The sequence below is a fragment of the Gambusia affinis genome, linkage group LG09, assembly GCF_019740435.1.
Source record: "Gambusia affinis linkage group LG09, SWU_Gaff_1.0, whole genome shotgun sequence".
NCBI lineage: Eukaryota > Metazoa > Chordata > Actinopteri > Cyprinodontiformes > Poeciliidae > Gambusia > Gambusia affinis.
The window spans coordinates 6,857,839-6,872,942 of record NC_057876.1 but is presented as its reverse complement, the minus strand read 5'-3'; the positions used below and the strand labels follow the sequence as shown (position 1 = coordinate 6,872,942).

The window sequence follows — 15,104 nt, the reverse complement described above, 5'->3', positions numbered from 1 at the left end:
TGCGTTTATTAATTATCTCCAAAACATTTTATTTCACATAGCACAGCTTTTCCAGAGCCGGCAATTAAAAGTTGGACCAGGCTGGGATGGGCTCCGGCTCCGGCCCGAGGACGCCTCCTCTGAGCAGTCATGCTTGAAATGGGTTGTTGGTTTCAAAGTAGAAAATGAGCACATTTACAAATAAACATTAACAAGCTATCTGCTTGAACATTTAATATTTTATCCACCCTCTTTATGCGCTTCACTTAAGGCCTTGGGAAAAGCATTCATTGGCTTTTCTTGCTTGTTTTTCATGAAACCATAGAATCAATACTTTCCGGACTCCAGACTCTTTGTGTCACAATTACAGATGCTGGTGCCTTGGCTTGTGTCTCTTTAAACCAGGCATAGATGTCCTCTGGGATTTTGCCCGTATCTTCAGATCTAACTGCCCCAGTGGTTTTTAAATCCAAACCTCAGCGTTTGATCTGAACCTTGTTTTAGACAAATTGTTCTGAAGTGCTTGGGTTTTGGTTTAGAAGTGAGGTTCCATGTCATCCTGAATGCTGCACTTTCATTTCAGTTTCTATTCTTGAGAAAAAGAGACCTGAACATCCTTTCTCTTTACTTATCGTAACTGACCATTCCTTCATTTGCACAAAATTCCCTGACACTTCTCCATGACAAACCAGCCCAAATATGAATTATTGTCAGTACTATCATGTATTCAGCACATTAAAACCCCTTCACTAGTGATACAGCTTTTCCTTGACAGCTTTTCCATCAAGGAAAGGCTGACAGTTTTCCTTCCACTCAACCTTCAGCTGTGGAGCCAGACGGCAGCTCTTGCTCAGCTGAATCAGATTGATTTCGGACTTGAATGAAAAGCGAAGACATTTGTATACTGCTGATTGGCTGCAGCATTTCTTTTTTTTAATACAATTTCTCCAAGTGGAGCGATGTTTGTCAAGGCTGTAGCAAAAGAGGCCAAATATTATCGTAGAGGAGCAGCACGACTTCAGAGTGGATATTAAAATGTCATTTGGTAAGCAATATAAAATAAGAGCAACCCAGACTCTTACTTGTTGGACAGACAGAAGGATGTATTTTAGTTATATAGATATAAAAACATCAAATGGGCCTATTTGGGCACAAATGCTTAAAGAAAATTCTCCACAGTGGTGGCAGGACTTCTACGTTGTCTGCTTTTGCAGAGCCCTGAAAATTGGTCAAATTAAATCCAGTGCAGTAGAGCAGTCCACCAGTGGCCCGCCGTGTTTTTGTGTTAAGAAAATATTAAAAGTTACAACAATTTGAAATAGTGTGCGAGACCGACGGCGCAACAGGTGCACACCCCCCGGACGTCAACTATAAACCCATTTTAATTCATCTGTACTGTCACTATAAAGAACCCTATTTAAAATAAACCAACATGGCAGAGGGGCAACTATAGCAAGGCTAATAGTACCCTGAAATTTAAAGCATCACCAAATGATACTATTTACAGATTAGTTATTCTTTTTGCTGTTCTGCTAAGAGGCGAGTATTAAATCGAGTTTATCTGTTTGCATCATTCACACTGCCAAAGCACTTTACACTTACAGGGAATAAGTTTCACTTCCTTCAATTGGCAGAGCTGAAGAAAACAACTCAGTCCAAATGAGAATGACGCCGCTTATGCAAGCAGAACGCCTCAAGTGGGCAAAACTCAAACTGGGCAGAGGTTCCATGTTAAGAGATATACTCCAAATAATGCTGTGAAAATGTAGCTGAGCTGCACCCTGGGTGTGGGTAGATGTCTTGTGCCATGTGGTTAGCAAGCTTTTCTAGCGCAAGTGATTGACTGTATAGATTAAACTTTCGCTTCGATAGAAAACTCAAATAAAACGGACTTCTGAAGCATGAAAAAAGAACATTAGTGAAATTAATAAGCAATTAGTTGAGTTGAGCAAATAAAAATCTGGGCAGTTATTTCTTTCTATGCCAAGCATTCATGTTCCCGATTCATTTTCTCCCATAATTACTCATCAATCTAACTTAACGTTTTGAGACAGCTTGTAAGTGGAGGCCAAAGTCCTCCGCAGATGCACAGAGAAACTAATTGGCTGCTGATTGTGTGTCATTTCCTGGATCTCGAGTTATTTTTCTAATTGACAATAAAAGCTCAAGTCAATAATAAGACATTCTCTTCGAAGAATGAAATTATTAGCTTGTAGTTTTGATTTAATGTAGAGTGTATTGGCAGCTTCTTCTTAAGTAGAAAAACTTAGTTTTGTGTCTTTTGCAAAGTGACCGTTTGGTTTGATTCAGTTTTTTTTTTTTTTTTCTTGCTGTTTTTCAAGTCATTGCAGGATTAAATGGTAACACTTTATTCGAAGGGGTGTGCACAATACTGACATTAAATGAAGTGTTATTTAATGCATTAAAAGTGTCAACTTCGAGGCGAGTAAAGTGTGCGACCCATTTACAGAGGCCACTGTCCTCCTCGCATTTTCACATATTCAAGTCACGTTGATATTTGCCACGTCTTTCCCTTTTCTCACAACCTACTTTTTTGTCAATTCACTGTCAAATAAAGGCCACCAGATCCAAAAATTTAATTGAAAAAGTATCAAATTTGCATCTAAAGTGTCATGCGGGGACACTTTTAGATCGCAGTTCACATGGGAGACCGGATACAAGTCACATATCTGGAAATGTGAACGGCCACGCGAAACAAAATCAGATTTCACAAAAAATTGGTGTTGAGCATCGAGACCTACAGTGGCTATAAACATAAAGGAGTCCTCATGAATGTTTACAACAGTTATCTTGAAACGTCTTTTAGTAAATAATGACAATTTAAATGCAAATTAGCGCAGTGGCGCGGCACAGCAACGCAACACAGCGACGCGACACAGCGACGCAATAGCGAACGGTAACGCGGTAAGATAACTCAGCGAGGTAACGCAGTGATGTAACGCAGTAAGGTACCGCGTATCAAGCGTGTTCAGTGTTTGCTGAAGTAAACTTGGATGCTATCGGTGGAGTGTATCTTGCGATTTTAAAGTTGTTGTCCAACCAGAGCCAGCACATCTTAATCATCACTATCGTCCGTCATGTTTGGTGCTTTTGTTCCCGCTTTCATGAATCAGGACGCAGAATAATGACGGACAGAGGATTAAGGATTTTGGACCACATACCCAAGTGACCTGGGTCACAATTGTAAAAATCTGATTTGTGTTGTTCAGACTGTCATACAAAGGTCAGATACTAGTCACCTAAGGGCAGAAAAAAATCAGACATATTTTTAAAAATCGGCTCCAGTGAACGTAGCTGATGACCGATGTTATTTTTATGGCCGTGTCACGTCAGTGTTGCCTCTTAAATCACTTCTACAGTCATCTGCATACTTCGTTATTAGCAACGTTTGAATTAGCGATGTTTTCTACAAATGTAAAGGCAGCTACTATAAACATAAATCACAAACAAGCACATTAATCCCAGCTGCACAATGTAAATGTCCCATTTGTTCCCCCAGATGGTGCTGGGAATCCAGTGCGAGTTGAGGAGACAGCTGAGGAGCTTCATCTCCCTGGAGAGGTTACCTCTGGTCTCCGAGCCCGTGGGCTCAGCTTGCCACAGACCGTCTCATCCTCCGCCCTTCGGCTCCCGACCCTTCATTCTCGGCCCCAACATCCGCTTCGCGGTGTCGCACGGTCGGGTGAGCGCGGAAGTCATCGGGGTGGCCAGCGAGGACAGCCGGCGGGTGGCGGCCATCCTGAACAGCGCCGTCCACCTCACCGGGCTGAGCTTCACCGTGCACGGCTGCGACACGCACCACTTCCTGCAGTCCCGTCCCATCGAGGAGGACCTCGCCCTGGGGCTGGGCGTCGGGGGACGCATCCTGGAGAGCGGCGTCAACGTGAGCGTGTCCCAATTGAGCGCCACGGTGAACGGCAGGACTCGACGCTTCGCCGACATCACCCTCCAGCAGGGGCCGCTGTGCCTGTGCGTGCGCTACGGCGGAACGGAGGAGGAGGAGAGGGCGCGGGTGAGGGAGGAGGCGAGGAAGAGGGCGGTGGAGGGCGCTTGGGAGAAGGAGAGGAAGCGGTTGGATTTGGGGGACGTTGGGAGCCGGTCGTGGAGCGAGGCGGAGAAGCAGCAGCTGCTGTCCGGCGGTCGCGTTCAGGGTTACGACGGCTACTACTCCCTGCCTATAGAGCAGCAGCCGGAGCTGTCCGACTGCCCCTCCAACATCCACTTTATGACACTTAGCGAGGTGGGGGGCAGGTAACAGAGACACACAAACAGCCCCCCATCCCACCAAAGACTGCCTGTTTCTACTCTGCTCTGATTTGTTCTACTGTTTCTATACTTTACTGAAAAATAAAAAAAGAAGACGATAACTACGGAGAACAAGAAGAGAGAATGGGGGGAGGGAGAAAAAAACAAACTTCCAAATGCCTTTAATTGTGACAAAATGATGGTATTTTATTATTATCGTCCAGTTTCTCCGATTTCTAACAGTGGCACAAGCGGTGTGGTTTGGCTGTGGCTTTGCTTTTTGTATCCTGACTGACAGACTGACTGACGGATTGATGGACTGACAATCTGCCATTTACTGTTTCAACACTGTTCAATCATTTGGGACCGTGTTTAAAAACCACTGAACTACAAAGATGGAAGACTTACGGGTGGCCAGTGGAACGATCCTCTTCATGATCACGAGCTCTCCGGTTGCCATTTTGAGTTCCCCCCAGACCCCCATGGTTTACCTCGGATATACTACCGTTTACATATTGTGTAAGAGAGGCCTTGTTGACTCTGGCACTCCCCTTTAGAGAAGAAACCTCCTGTGGTTTCCACCTCTGGTGTGCTCCAACTGTAGTTTGTATGAGTGTGTATACTAAAATCAAGAATGTACATAGCCAGTGCTTTCACACTGAAAAAAAAAGTGCTCTAACTGAAAATTATGTTGTTCATAAGTGTCAGTATTGTTAATCAATAGAAGATCTGTTACATTTTTTTGCAAAGATTATACATGGCTATAGTAATTATTCTCGCTAAAAAAGAAAGCTCACTTTATTGGGTTACAATGCTGATTAAAGTTATTATGTGTGAATTACCAGGTTGTTCCCTGAGATTTCATGTTACGCTGGTAAAACAGATTGTGAGAATTCAGGAAATAAAATATGTGTATTAATTTTCAACCATTTCTTGATAAAAAAAAAATCTATTGTGTACAGTGGCGGTCTGACATTCACTATTCTGGGATTTTTTCCTCTGGATCGTGACTCTGAATTACTTGTGGAAACCTGGCCTATTCACCCAGACGCTATTGGCTGGTGTTTGTGGAACAGCCAATCCAGGAGCGCCACTTGTTTTCCTACGTCCTAATTGGCTGTACCCTCAAAAGCAGAAAAATGGCGGTTGTGCTGAGACAGTTTCCACTGTACATATTAATGCATAGTGACTTATTGAAATAGGCAGTTCTCAGTGTTTTAGGGAGGGTCTCAAGTAGTCATGGATTTTAGATTTTTGTGGGCAGCTTTGATCCGTGACCCCAAGAAATCACCATACTGCAACAGCTAAAAGAAACCAAAAAGAAGAAATACCAACCAGTTTTTAAAATTCACTTAACAAAATTCTTACTAATGTTCTTATATTTTATATTGTTTAAAAGGACAGTTTTAGGTTCTGCCAATCTTGTTTTACATCAACCTTAAATAAAAAAAATAAAGGAAAACATTTATCAATTTCTATTTTATTCATCAAATGCAAGTACAAAACATTGAAACAATAATCCATAATAACAGTTTGTGTTGAAAAATTCTCAACCCAACATCTTTCTTAATATACATTTGCATCTTGAAAGCTTAGCTGGATCGATACAGAAGCTATCTTGTAAATAATAATATAGTTTGACAGATTTAACAGTAATTTACCCAAAGTTTTACCGAAGCAGACAAGTCGTTTTTTTACTGCCAATGACATTGCAGCCAGACAAACATTGATAGTACGAGACACTATTGTGAAGACAACTACTTCGTACTTAATCTTAGAAATTTATAAAAATACAAAGAGGGAGCTATTAATAAGCTGCTAAAAATGATCAACCACAGCTAAGATGGGCTTTTTGTTAGCAAAATGTGTCTCAAGGGCAGCGCGCACCAGCGGCGTCAGACATGCATCAATACACCCCTATTATTTTCTATTAAATGATTTCTGGTCAACTGCCAACGCTAAAAGATGCAGCAATTGTTTCAAGCTCTCTGTACGACTCTGAGGGGCTGATTAATAAATGTAAATGCTATTACGTTTTGGCTCGTTTAGCTGCTCTTTTTCTGCACTGTAGTTGTTCTTCTATGGTTGTATTTTGGTGGGAAAGTAGAAGAGAAAATATTCATGTTCGAAGCTGCGAACTACATATGATCCACAATTTCACCACTTTAGCGACGATGGCAATAAATATCTTTCCTGGTGATTAATTTCTCACGAGTGTAAATGAAAATGCATGTAGAAGGAAGGTAATGTTTGCTGCTGTTAGAAAGATTTACATAGTAAAGATTTTGCAGTATTACGAATTCATCTTAGAGTAGAAAGCAATTTATTTATGCTTCTTATAGTAGGTTATGACAAATAGATTACTGCATTTAGATCAAATCCACTAAAACGATCTTTTTCTGCACACATAAGCATGACGCATAATGACGTCATTTGGTGTCGCCGCTCCCCATCTGCGATCGCCTTCAGGATTAGGAAGCTCAAGTTGCTGGTAAGTTTGACTTTAGCATTAGCATTGTGGCTAAACTAGCCGGTTTTGATTCTTTCGTAAGCCTGTATGACAATTCTTAACTTTTACAATGTTATATTGAGACAACGACTATAAACGTATAACCTGAATGAATTTTGATTCGTTAAAAATTGTCAGTTAATTTTAATAAAATTGTTTAGGTAAGATAGTCACCTCTCCCCAAAAAGTAGCTCATGTTGTCCGAAGTAATACACAGCTAACGTTAAAAACAGGTCAAAATTTATTTCTGTTTTGTTTTTTTTTTCTGCCTAATTACTTAATTATTTGTTCATTAAGCAGTGCGGAGTATAAGGTTGTCTTTAGCGCTAGCTCTGTGGTTAAGCTAGCTAAACATGGATGCTAAGTGAAATTCTTGCTCCGTCAAATAAAAAGTTTCTCAACCAAAAGTTTGATAATAAGTAAAATAATTTAAAAAAATTACAAAATATTAAGAACATAATGAAGCCCAAATTCCTAACTCGGTCACAACCATCTCCTTTGGACAACACACATCGTGTGTAGCTTATGTTATTCCCTAAGAGGTTTAACTCTTGCAGCAAAAAAAGCAGCTGTGTAATGAAATATGAATTCACAAAATACAAAGTTTTACAACAAAAGTGCGATAAGATACTCCAAAATAGAACCAGTCAGCTGGCATTTAGTAAAAACTGTACAGAATACCAGCTAACACCTCAGAAGATGGATCAGAACCAAGTGAATAAACAGGAAATAATAAACATATTTTTTTTAAATTAAAAAAACAACTGAGGAGTTGCTAAGCCACATGTGATGTCGCTTGTTTTCTCAACTTAACAAAACAGCTAAATTGAAAAATGGACTTGCTCTACAATAGACAAACTGGATTTAAAGTGAGTTTGATATTTAAAAAAAAAACAATAGCTAACTGTTAGGTTAAACTTGTGTTTGTTTAAAACTTTGATGACTTTAATGGTTAAATCCCCTTTTCATTGAGCAGGAACTGTTGCTTGTTATTTCTCCCTGCGCCTCGGTGGTCTCCTTCCTTTTTCCACTTCTCTCGCACTTCCTCTTCTTCTTCTGTTTTTTTTTTCTAGCCGGGCTCCTTCTTTGTTCTTGCTTCTCGGAAGTTGTTACTTTCGAATCTGTGCTGTCATTATCACCCATCATTATGGCTCAAACCGAGATATGCATGAGAAGCCTGCGTCTGTCAGAAGTGAAGAAGGAGGAAGAGGAGGAGGAGGAGGTGAGGAGAGAGAGAGAGAGAAAGAAAAGCATAGAGGAAGGGAAAGATATGTGACAGCTGAGGCTCAGCGAGTGGGCGGTGAGTGCAGAAGGGGCAGGACCTGGAGTTGGCTGTGCTGTTCGCTACAGCTTGTCTCCTCTCATTAGGAAATGCCAATCAGACTACGCTGCAAACCACTTCCAAGCCGAAGGAAAAAAGTACAAAAAAAATAATAAAGCGAGTTAAAAAAAAAGTTAGTTTTCCCTTTTTTTTTTCTAAAACAAAAAAAACAGATAAGAAAAAGCAAGCTACCACTAATCCACCTCCCCTTTCCCCACTCGCCTCTCCCTCCCTCCATGCCGCCGCTTCGCCATCTGCCCAGCATTAATTGTCGCGCTTCTCTCTCCGCAGGCTGCGGACGGCGGCGCAGACACACGATGCATATGTTCAGGTGATGTATACGTTTCTGAGTAGCAACGTTGCTGATGAACTGTGACGAGCCTCTTCCCATCTAAAACATATGCTCCACTAGATACTGTCCAAGCTCCTCTCTGCTGCGGTGAAGAAGGAGGAAAAAAAAAAAAAGATGGAGGGTCTTTTGGTTGCTAGGAGACCGCTGCACTGAAGAATAGTCTGGGCTGAAAGGATGCTCTCACTGGTTTCTCACCTTCCCTCCCTGTGTGTCCCCCACTCATATTTTTTCTTGATGTCAGTCAGAAAAGTGACTGATTCCACACACACACACACACACACACACACACACACCTGGCTCCTCTCACCCCTTTCTCTCCGTGAAAATCGCTACTTCAATATGTCAAATTGAATTTCTTTCCCACCACATTATGTTGTCACGCCGAGGCTTTGGCTGTGTGAGCATGACCTTATTTAAGAGAGCTTCTTTCAGACTAAATCGTTTATTTTCTTCGCCGCCCACTAACAATATTTTTATCTTTTTTTGGGGGGTTTTTTTTGTCGTCAAACTCGTGTGTGCAGTGATAGATGTTGATGTTTCAGAGGAGAAAGAGGAAAAACTGGCGGAAAGAAATGAGATTTGAGAAGTTTGGTGTTCAGTCATCGTTTGGGTTCGACCCTCTCTAACCGAAAGCTTGCGCCACCTCCTTCTTGCTCCTGTTCTTCGGCTCCTGAGCGACGGGCATCGCCAGACGCTGCAGATAGGGGCTGTGGTCGGGCAGCGTCGGCGACAGGCCATTACCGGGCGTCTGCTGCTGCTGCTCGGCGTGGGTCTGCGCCCGCCTCTGAGCCGTGACGGGGTAGAGCAGAGGCATGACAATCCCCTGTCCCCGCTTCTGGAAGGCTGCTATCAGGTTCTTGATGTGCCGGAAATACCGCTTCGGCACACCGGGAGTCGTCTGAAAACAGGAGATGTGGGGTGAGGGGGGGTAAAAATAGAACTCATCACTCTGGTTGATGTGGTGGTGGAGAGGAAGAAAAAAGAAAGAAAGATAGAAAGGTGCTCCTGCAGACTCAACATATGAAAGACAGGCTGGAGGTGGAGGCGAGAGAAAAGTTCAGCGCACAAAGGAAATAGGAATCCTGTCTGTTAAATAATCCGAGCCACTGATCTCAAAAGAGTCCGCGTTAAAATATGAAAAAGCGCCACATTAATAAATAAAAAATGACGCGGTGGAGATAATATAAATACATAAACGCTGCATAAATAGCTTCCGAAGAGTAGATATTCGCAGGAGGAGATTCTCTCCCGAGGGAATTCAAAGCTAAACTTGGTAAATTTAAGATGTGCTTCTCTTTGTAAACATCCTGATCCCCTTGGAGTTCTTTTGTATTCCTCAGCAAATGAAAAGCCTTACTTTTGTGGTTTTATGTGTGACATTTAAGATCCTTTAAGCACTCTATTACCCAGAGGGCTTTACTTGTAGAGTTAATAAAAAAAAAAAGCAACAAATATCCTTTAGGAAAGTAATTTGTGCTCCGAGACACGGCTAGAAAACCTGATAACTTCCAACAAAAACCACAAGAGAGTGTTTAAAATGTAGCTCATTGTAAATTTAATGATTATTATATACAGCTAATATATTCAATATGGTAAATAAATGGGTAAATAAATCTACCCACTCAACGAAATGCGTCTTCTGCTCCTGAACTTGTTATAAAAAAAGTTATGGACATCTAACTGTGTTTAGGCTGGAAAATTTACCGTCAAACATAACATTTTATCACGATATTTTGTAGAATTTATTGTGATAGCAATAAAAATGGTGATTTAAAACGTGCTTCTAATATCTTTAGTCGTTTTTCGTTAGGCATCCACAAGACCGATGCTGCACAAGACATCAACCACAGCCCCAAAAACATCTTAAAATACATTCCTCTTTTCAAAGTGGGCTCCGTCAGAGCACCAGTTACATACAGAAGACATTTGTTCCCCTCTAAGCTGCACTCAGCAACTGCATTTAGTCATATTTTTGGAAAATATCGACATTTACAGACGCTCTCATGGCCAGTTATCAGCCTGTTTTGGGGCGTTTTCAAACATCGTCTATTGAATCGCGGTTAATTTAACGATAAACGATACGATAAAAGCTCGCCCCTCATTGAAATCTCTTATTCTGAATTCATCATCAGACTGCTCATTACAAGTGTGGTCAGCAAATGTTGGCACTGCTGTTTGTTTTCCAGCCTGTCTCCAACCGGCCTTGTGCATTATTCACAAGCCATATCTTACCGATCCGTTTCTCACGTGTCATTTTTTTCCCTTTCCTTTTACGCTGAGCGTCGCTGAAGAATTGCACTTTCACAACCGCTGTAATTTTGTCCGGGAAGGCTTTAATTCGCCGCGCATCCGTCACACTGTGAGAGCTGAGGTACAAAATACAATAAAATAAAATAAAAAATCCTTTGAATATGTTTTAAAACATCATTTAATCAAAGGTGTAGAGCCCATCCCAAAGCGCCCACCCCCCACCACGTCTCCTCAATGACACTTTCCATGAATAATGGAAAGTGCCATTGGGCTTGTAGAGGGAGTCTTGTCATTGACGTCCTGCATGGTGCTAGCTGTAAAGACGCCGTCCTAAAGGCTGCATCCATCAGAAACACCGTCTTCAAATTTTGAGGAGTGGGGGGGGCAAAGGGGCGTAGACTACTTGCAGGGTGTTATTGCTGAAGGAAAAGAAATGCACCCATTTCTCTGTGCTGTCACATCTGAAATATATATATATATATATATATATATATATATATATATATATATATATATATATATATAGCGAGAGAGAGAGAGAGAACGAGTGAGAAGCAAAACGGAGGGGAAAAACAGAGGAAGAAAACATGTTTGTTGAATTACTCTGACACAAAAACAACTTCTACCCTAATAAACAGCAACCGCAGCGAGGCAGACGTGCAGCTGCCACGCTGCTCAGGTGAGTGTTTCTGGTGCAAAATGTGTCGGGGTAAAAGCAGTAATTTAACAATAAAAAAAAAAGAAGAAAAGATGTCTCACTTCTGCAGCCCACGAGCCCGCTTCGTCCTTGTGGAGTCTGTACGTGTAGACGTATCCTTTGCACCTGAACGCAAACATGCAGACACACTTTTTTTGAGAATCAGCGTGCAAAGACTTGTTTTTTTTTTTTTGTTTGTTTTTTTTGGTAGGGGGGTGTGGGAAGGTGCTCAAATGGAAAATAATGGCACCTTGCGTGGCACGTGGACCTACTGGCAGAGTCTTGACAGCATAATTTTGTTAAATCTGACTGCTAAGTTGCATACACTCACACAGGAAAGTGGATATCTTTGCTGTTGATGCTGCCTTTCAGATAAACTGAAAACAGGGATGCACTTTAGTTTATTTTATGAAGTTCTTAGACTCACAAATGGCCTTCAAGTCTTTAATTTACAAAAAAAAATAACGTGCTGTAAAAACAGAAAAACAACAAAAAAATGTCCAAGATCTCATAAGGGCACATTTTTCTGGCACCGTCTAGTATCTATCTGAGACAATGAGCTCATCTTTTTATTTCTAGTGACTCAAGTTCCCCAGTGTGGCTCACTTTGCTTATAGCTTTTTATAACAGATGACAGAAACTGCTTGGGTTATCTGGTTTAATGCTGGTTTCTAAATGATTTCGTACAACCGCAGAAGACGGGATTTTGAGGATTTTCACGAAACGATGTAGAACGAGGAGAAACGCCAAGAGGCTGGATACTCACAGCACACACAGGCAGAAGACACCTGGCACCGAGTCGCTGTCACGTACTAAGTAACTCCCGTCTCTCCCGTCCTGGCCCAGCCGCCTCTCGCCCTCCTCCTTGCCGATGGGTCCGTGGTAGACGGTCAGGTTCTCCATCACCGCTTTCCTCCGACTGTGCCTTTCGCTCTGTTCGTTAAGTGCCAGCGCTGTTCTCTTTGTCTCTGCTTTCTGACTGCAGGCCAGCCCTTTTTGTCCTCCAGTCTGAGAGCTGCACAGGTACAGCAGGGTTTTTTTTTTGTTTGTTTTTTTTGTTTCCCGGCCTTTTGCTTCTCAAACGTCTGCTCAGGGAATTTCAGCTTCAGATGAGGACCTTGACCTTCTTCTTCTTCTTCTTCTTTTTAAAGATCTCCTTTTTCCACCTCACCTCCCAAAGAGCTGAAAGCCACTCCGTCTAACCTCTAACCTTTCTGATCTAGTGCCTTCGCAGCCTTCCTCTGTCTTTATGAGGCGCAGCGTTGCGCGCACATGCACACACCAAAAATGTGGGTTTGCATTTCTGTCAGGAAACGATTGTATTTTGCAACAGGAAATAACTTCAAAGGCGCTTAACGGAACATTTCCACAACAATAAAAAAGAGAAAAGCAGAAGAGAGGGATGAACAAAGGCAAACTTTCTCATTTCACACAAGAAAATACATTATGCATATGGAGTGAAACTTTTTTTTTTTTTTTCCATCGCTGTTTGATTAACAGAAGGTTGCTTGTTCTGTTTCCATGAATAATGATGTACAAAATCTGCTGAGGAGGATTTTAGTGAAGAAAATACAGTTTTGAAAAAATATTTCTGGTGAGGGAAGAGCAGTGGGATGACATTTTCCATTGCATAACTTTATTTAGTCTTCTAGGGAAATAATACAGAATTATACCTCCAAAATCGCTCATGCATTTTGATCAAACAAACATTTATTGTTAAGTTTTACTTGGCAGTATAATCCTCATCTACACCTGTCTGTAGAGTTGTCTGTAGACAACTCTACAGACACTAGAGTTGTCTGTAGTGTAATGAAATACAGAATTTATCTACATGAGTTAAATAACATGTATGTTGATGTTCGTCATGGTAACATTTTCTCTGTCTTGTTGAATTTACTGAGTTAAGTCCTCAAGAAAGACTTAAACCTTTATTTAAAAGAAAACAATCAAAGTTGCGGATTATTTTTGGATTTTTCTTAAACCACAAAAGTAGCGTTCCAACCGTGAAAACATCACTGACTTTCAGTTTTTGATAAAGGAGTTCATACCTGTGAATAGAAGTAAAAAATGAAAGTAGTTTTTGAGTTTTCTTTTGTGAATACGAATCTGAAAAGTGTGGGTGAGTAAGTATTTTGCTGTACATTTTTGTGAACACACCATCCACCCTGTTGTTTTTTATTTAGTGGCATCAGGGGAAGACAGTCGGTCTTGATTGGAGGATGGACTGAGCTAAACACGGGGCAATTCTGGGAGAAAAAGGGTCTAAAATACGACCAGCGCTTTGCTTTGTTTCCCCTCAGGGCGAATTCATTAGTTAAGTTTCTTAGTCAAAGTCCAGATCAAAATTCATCTGAGAATCAAACCTGACTGTCCTCCGTCCTCTCTGACTCAACCTGGGCTGTTTTTATGAATCTGGGTGTGAAAAGCTGTTAGAGAAACACCCAAAAAAAAAAAAAAAGACTTTCAACAAAAGGTGGACCTATTTAAATGCATGCACTTTTCAGATGTTTGTTTGTAAAACCCGACAAAAACTGCACAGTTTGTACAGTTTTGTAAGACCTTGTGTATGCCAGTCTAATGAAATCCAACTGGAGTAAATTAAAGTTTGTGTTCCAGGGCCATAAATGACTACTGGAGTTTACACGATCTGTACGATGCTGAAGGATGTTTGCACCGGTAATCTGAGTCTACATGTTGACGTACTGATAATCTAGGTACAGAGAGCAAAGGATGCAAATTTCATAACTTTTCTTGTCTAGAAGAACTTCTGTAGGCTCCAAGAGCGGTAAAAGTAAGCCAAATGTTTTACCTACAGCTTGAGAGAGTTCTTGTTTTTCTCAGCAGGCGTCTCACACATGTTCTCAGAAAACTTTTTGCAGATAACGTCTTCCGATAAACATGTGTTTTTTAAACACCCAGCTGCTTTGTCACACAAAGAGGAACCAGCTAATGAAGCTGCGTGCACAACAAACTCATCCTGCAATCTGTCCTGTCAGTCGCAAAACTTCTGCTGTGTTAAATTGGGAGTCTGCCGTTTGCTGACGTGTCGATATTTTGTCCTACGCTCGCAGCAAAGTTGCTTTTAAAAATAATATTCACAGTTTACTATTTCGGCTGTCAGTGGTGATCGAAACTATTACAGAAAGCCCTTCATACCATCAAGTGATTCAGAAGACAAAAAAAAAAAAATCCCTTATTGAGTTTTTTTTATTTATTTCTTTTCTATCTTTTGATGTTCACTGGGGCTGCTGGTTTTCTTTTTGGCCTTGCCTGTTAAAGTCGACGCGTTTGTACTGATTCAAAGCTGTGGTCCACATGAATCATGGTCTGTGTCAGAGGCTTCTTCTCACTGCCTCAGGAAGATCATGAGCGGTGGGAGTTGGGGGCCCCCGTCTCCGCGGCCCGACTCTTCCATCTCGCCCATCGCTTCTGCAGCATCTTAGCACCACCCAGTGGACGGAACGTGAAAGTCCCACACAACCGTTTCTTGAAAACCGGCAGCAATTAATGTTTGTCATTGAGCCGATTTTTAGATAAAAGTAATAATAATAATAATTTAAAAAAAAACAGTTTTGCTAATTTATTGTTTTATTATTTATGTTACTGTTTCTGTCATCACCTTACAGAGTCCAGGTCACGGTTCATCTGAAATGGGGACACAAATGGCACTCGACAGACAAAAGAGGCTCGGCAGGAACCCATCACCGTGGCACTGGTATGAGATTACAAT

General features: G+C 41.3%; 2 protein-coding genes across 2 annotated transcripts in view; one reads left to right on the top strand and one right to left on the bottom strand.

The window, feature by feature from the left end:
- tenm1 (teneurin transmembrane protein 1) overlaps nt 1-5,087 on the top strand; it is a 277,903-nt gene extending 272,816 nt beyond the window's left edge. The window contains exon 38 of the mRNA XM_044127788.1: nt 3,500-5,087. Coding sequence (XP_043983723.1) covers nt 3,500-4,255 — 756 coding nt within the window. The 3' untranslated portion in view covers nt 4,256-5,087. The remainder of the gene's footprint in view (nt 1-3,499) is intronic.
- Nucleotides 5,088-7,971: 2,884 nt separating this feature from the next.
- Nucleotides 7,972-12,624, bottom strand: LOC122837296 (SH2 domain-containing protein 1A-like). The gene is made up of 3 exons (XM_044127553.1): nt 12,141-12,624; nt 11,437-11,500; nt 7,972-9,325 (listed from the first exon to the last, which is right to left on the bottom strand). The coding sequence occupies exons 1-3, from the start codon at nt 12,275-12,277 to the stop codon at nt 9,050-9,052; spliced, it is 477 nt and encodes a 158-aa protein (XP_043983488.1). The 5' UTR covers nt 12,278-12,624; the 3' UTR covers nt 7,972-9,049.
- Nucleotides 12,625-15,104: the final 2,480 nt, after the last annotated feature.

Bases quoted from the DNA above. Each gene is read 5' to 3' on its own strand.
- LOC122837296 (XM_044127553.1), bottom strand. From the start codon at position 12,277: ATGGAGAACCTGACCGTCTACCACGGACCCATCGGCAAGGAGGAGGGC. The intron at 11,501-12,140 runs GTGAGTATCCAG...GTTTGCGTTCAG, and splicing joins GTCTTCTGCCTGTGTGTGCT to GTGCAAAGGATACGTCTACA. The intron at 9,326-11,436 runs GTGAGACATCTT...TCCTGTTTTCAG, and splicing joins CGGGCTCGTGGGCTGCAGAA to ACGACTCCCGGTGTGCCGAA.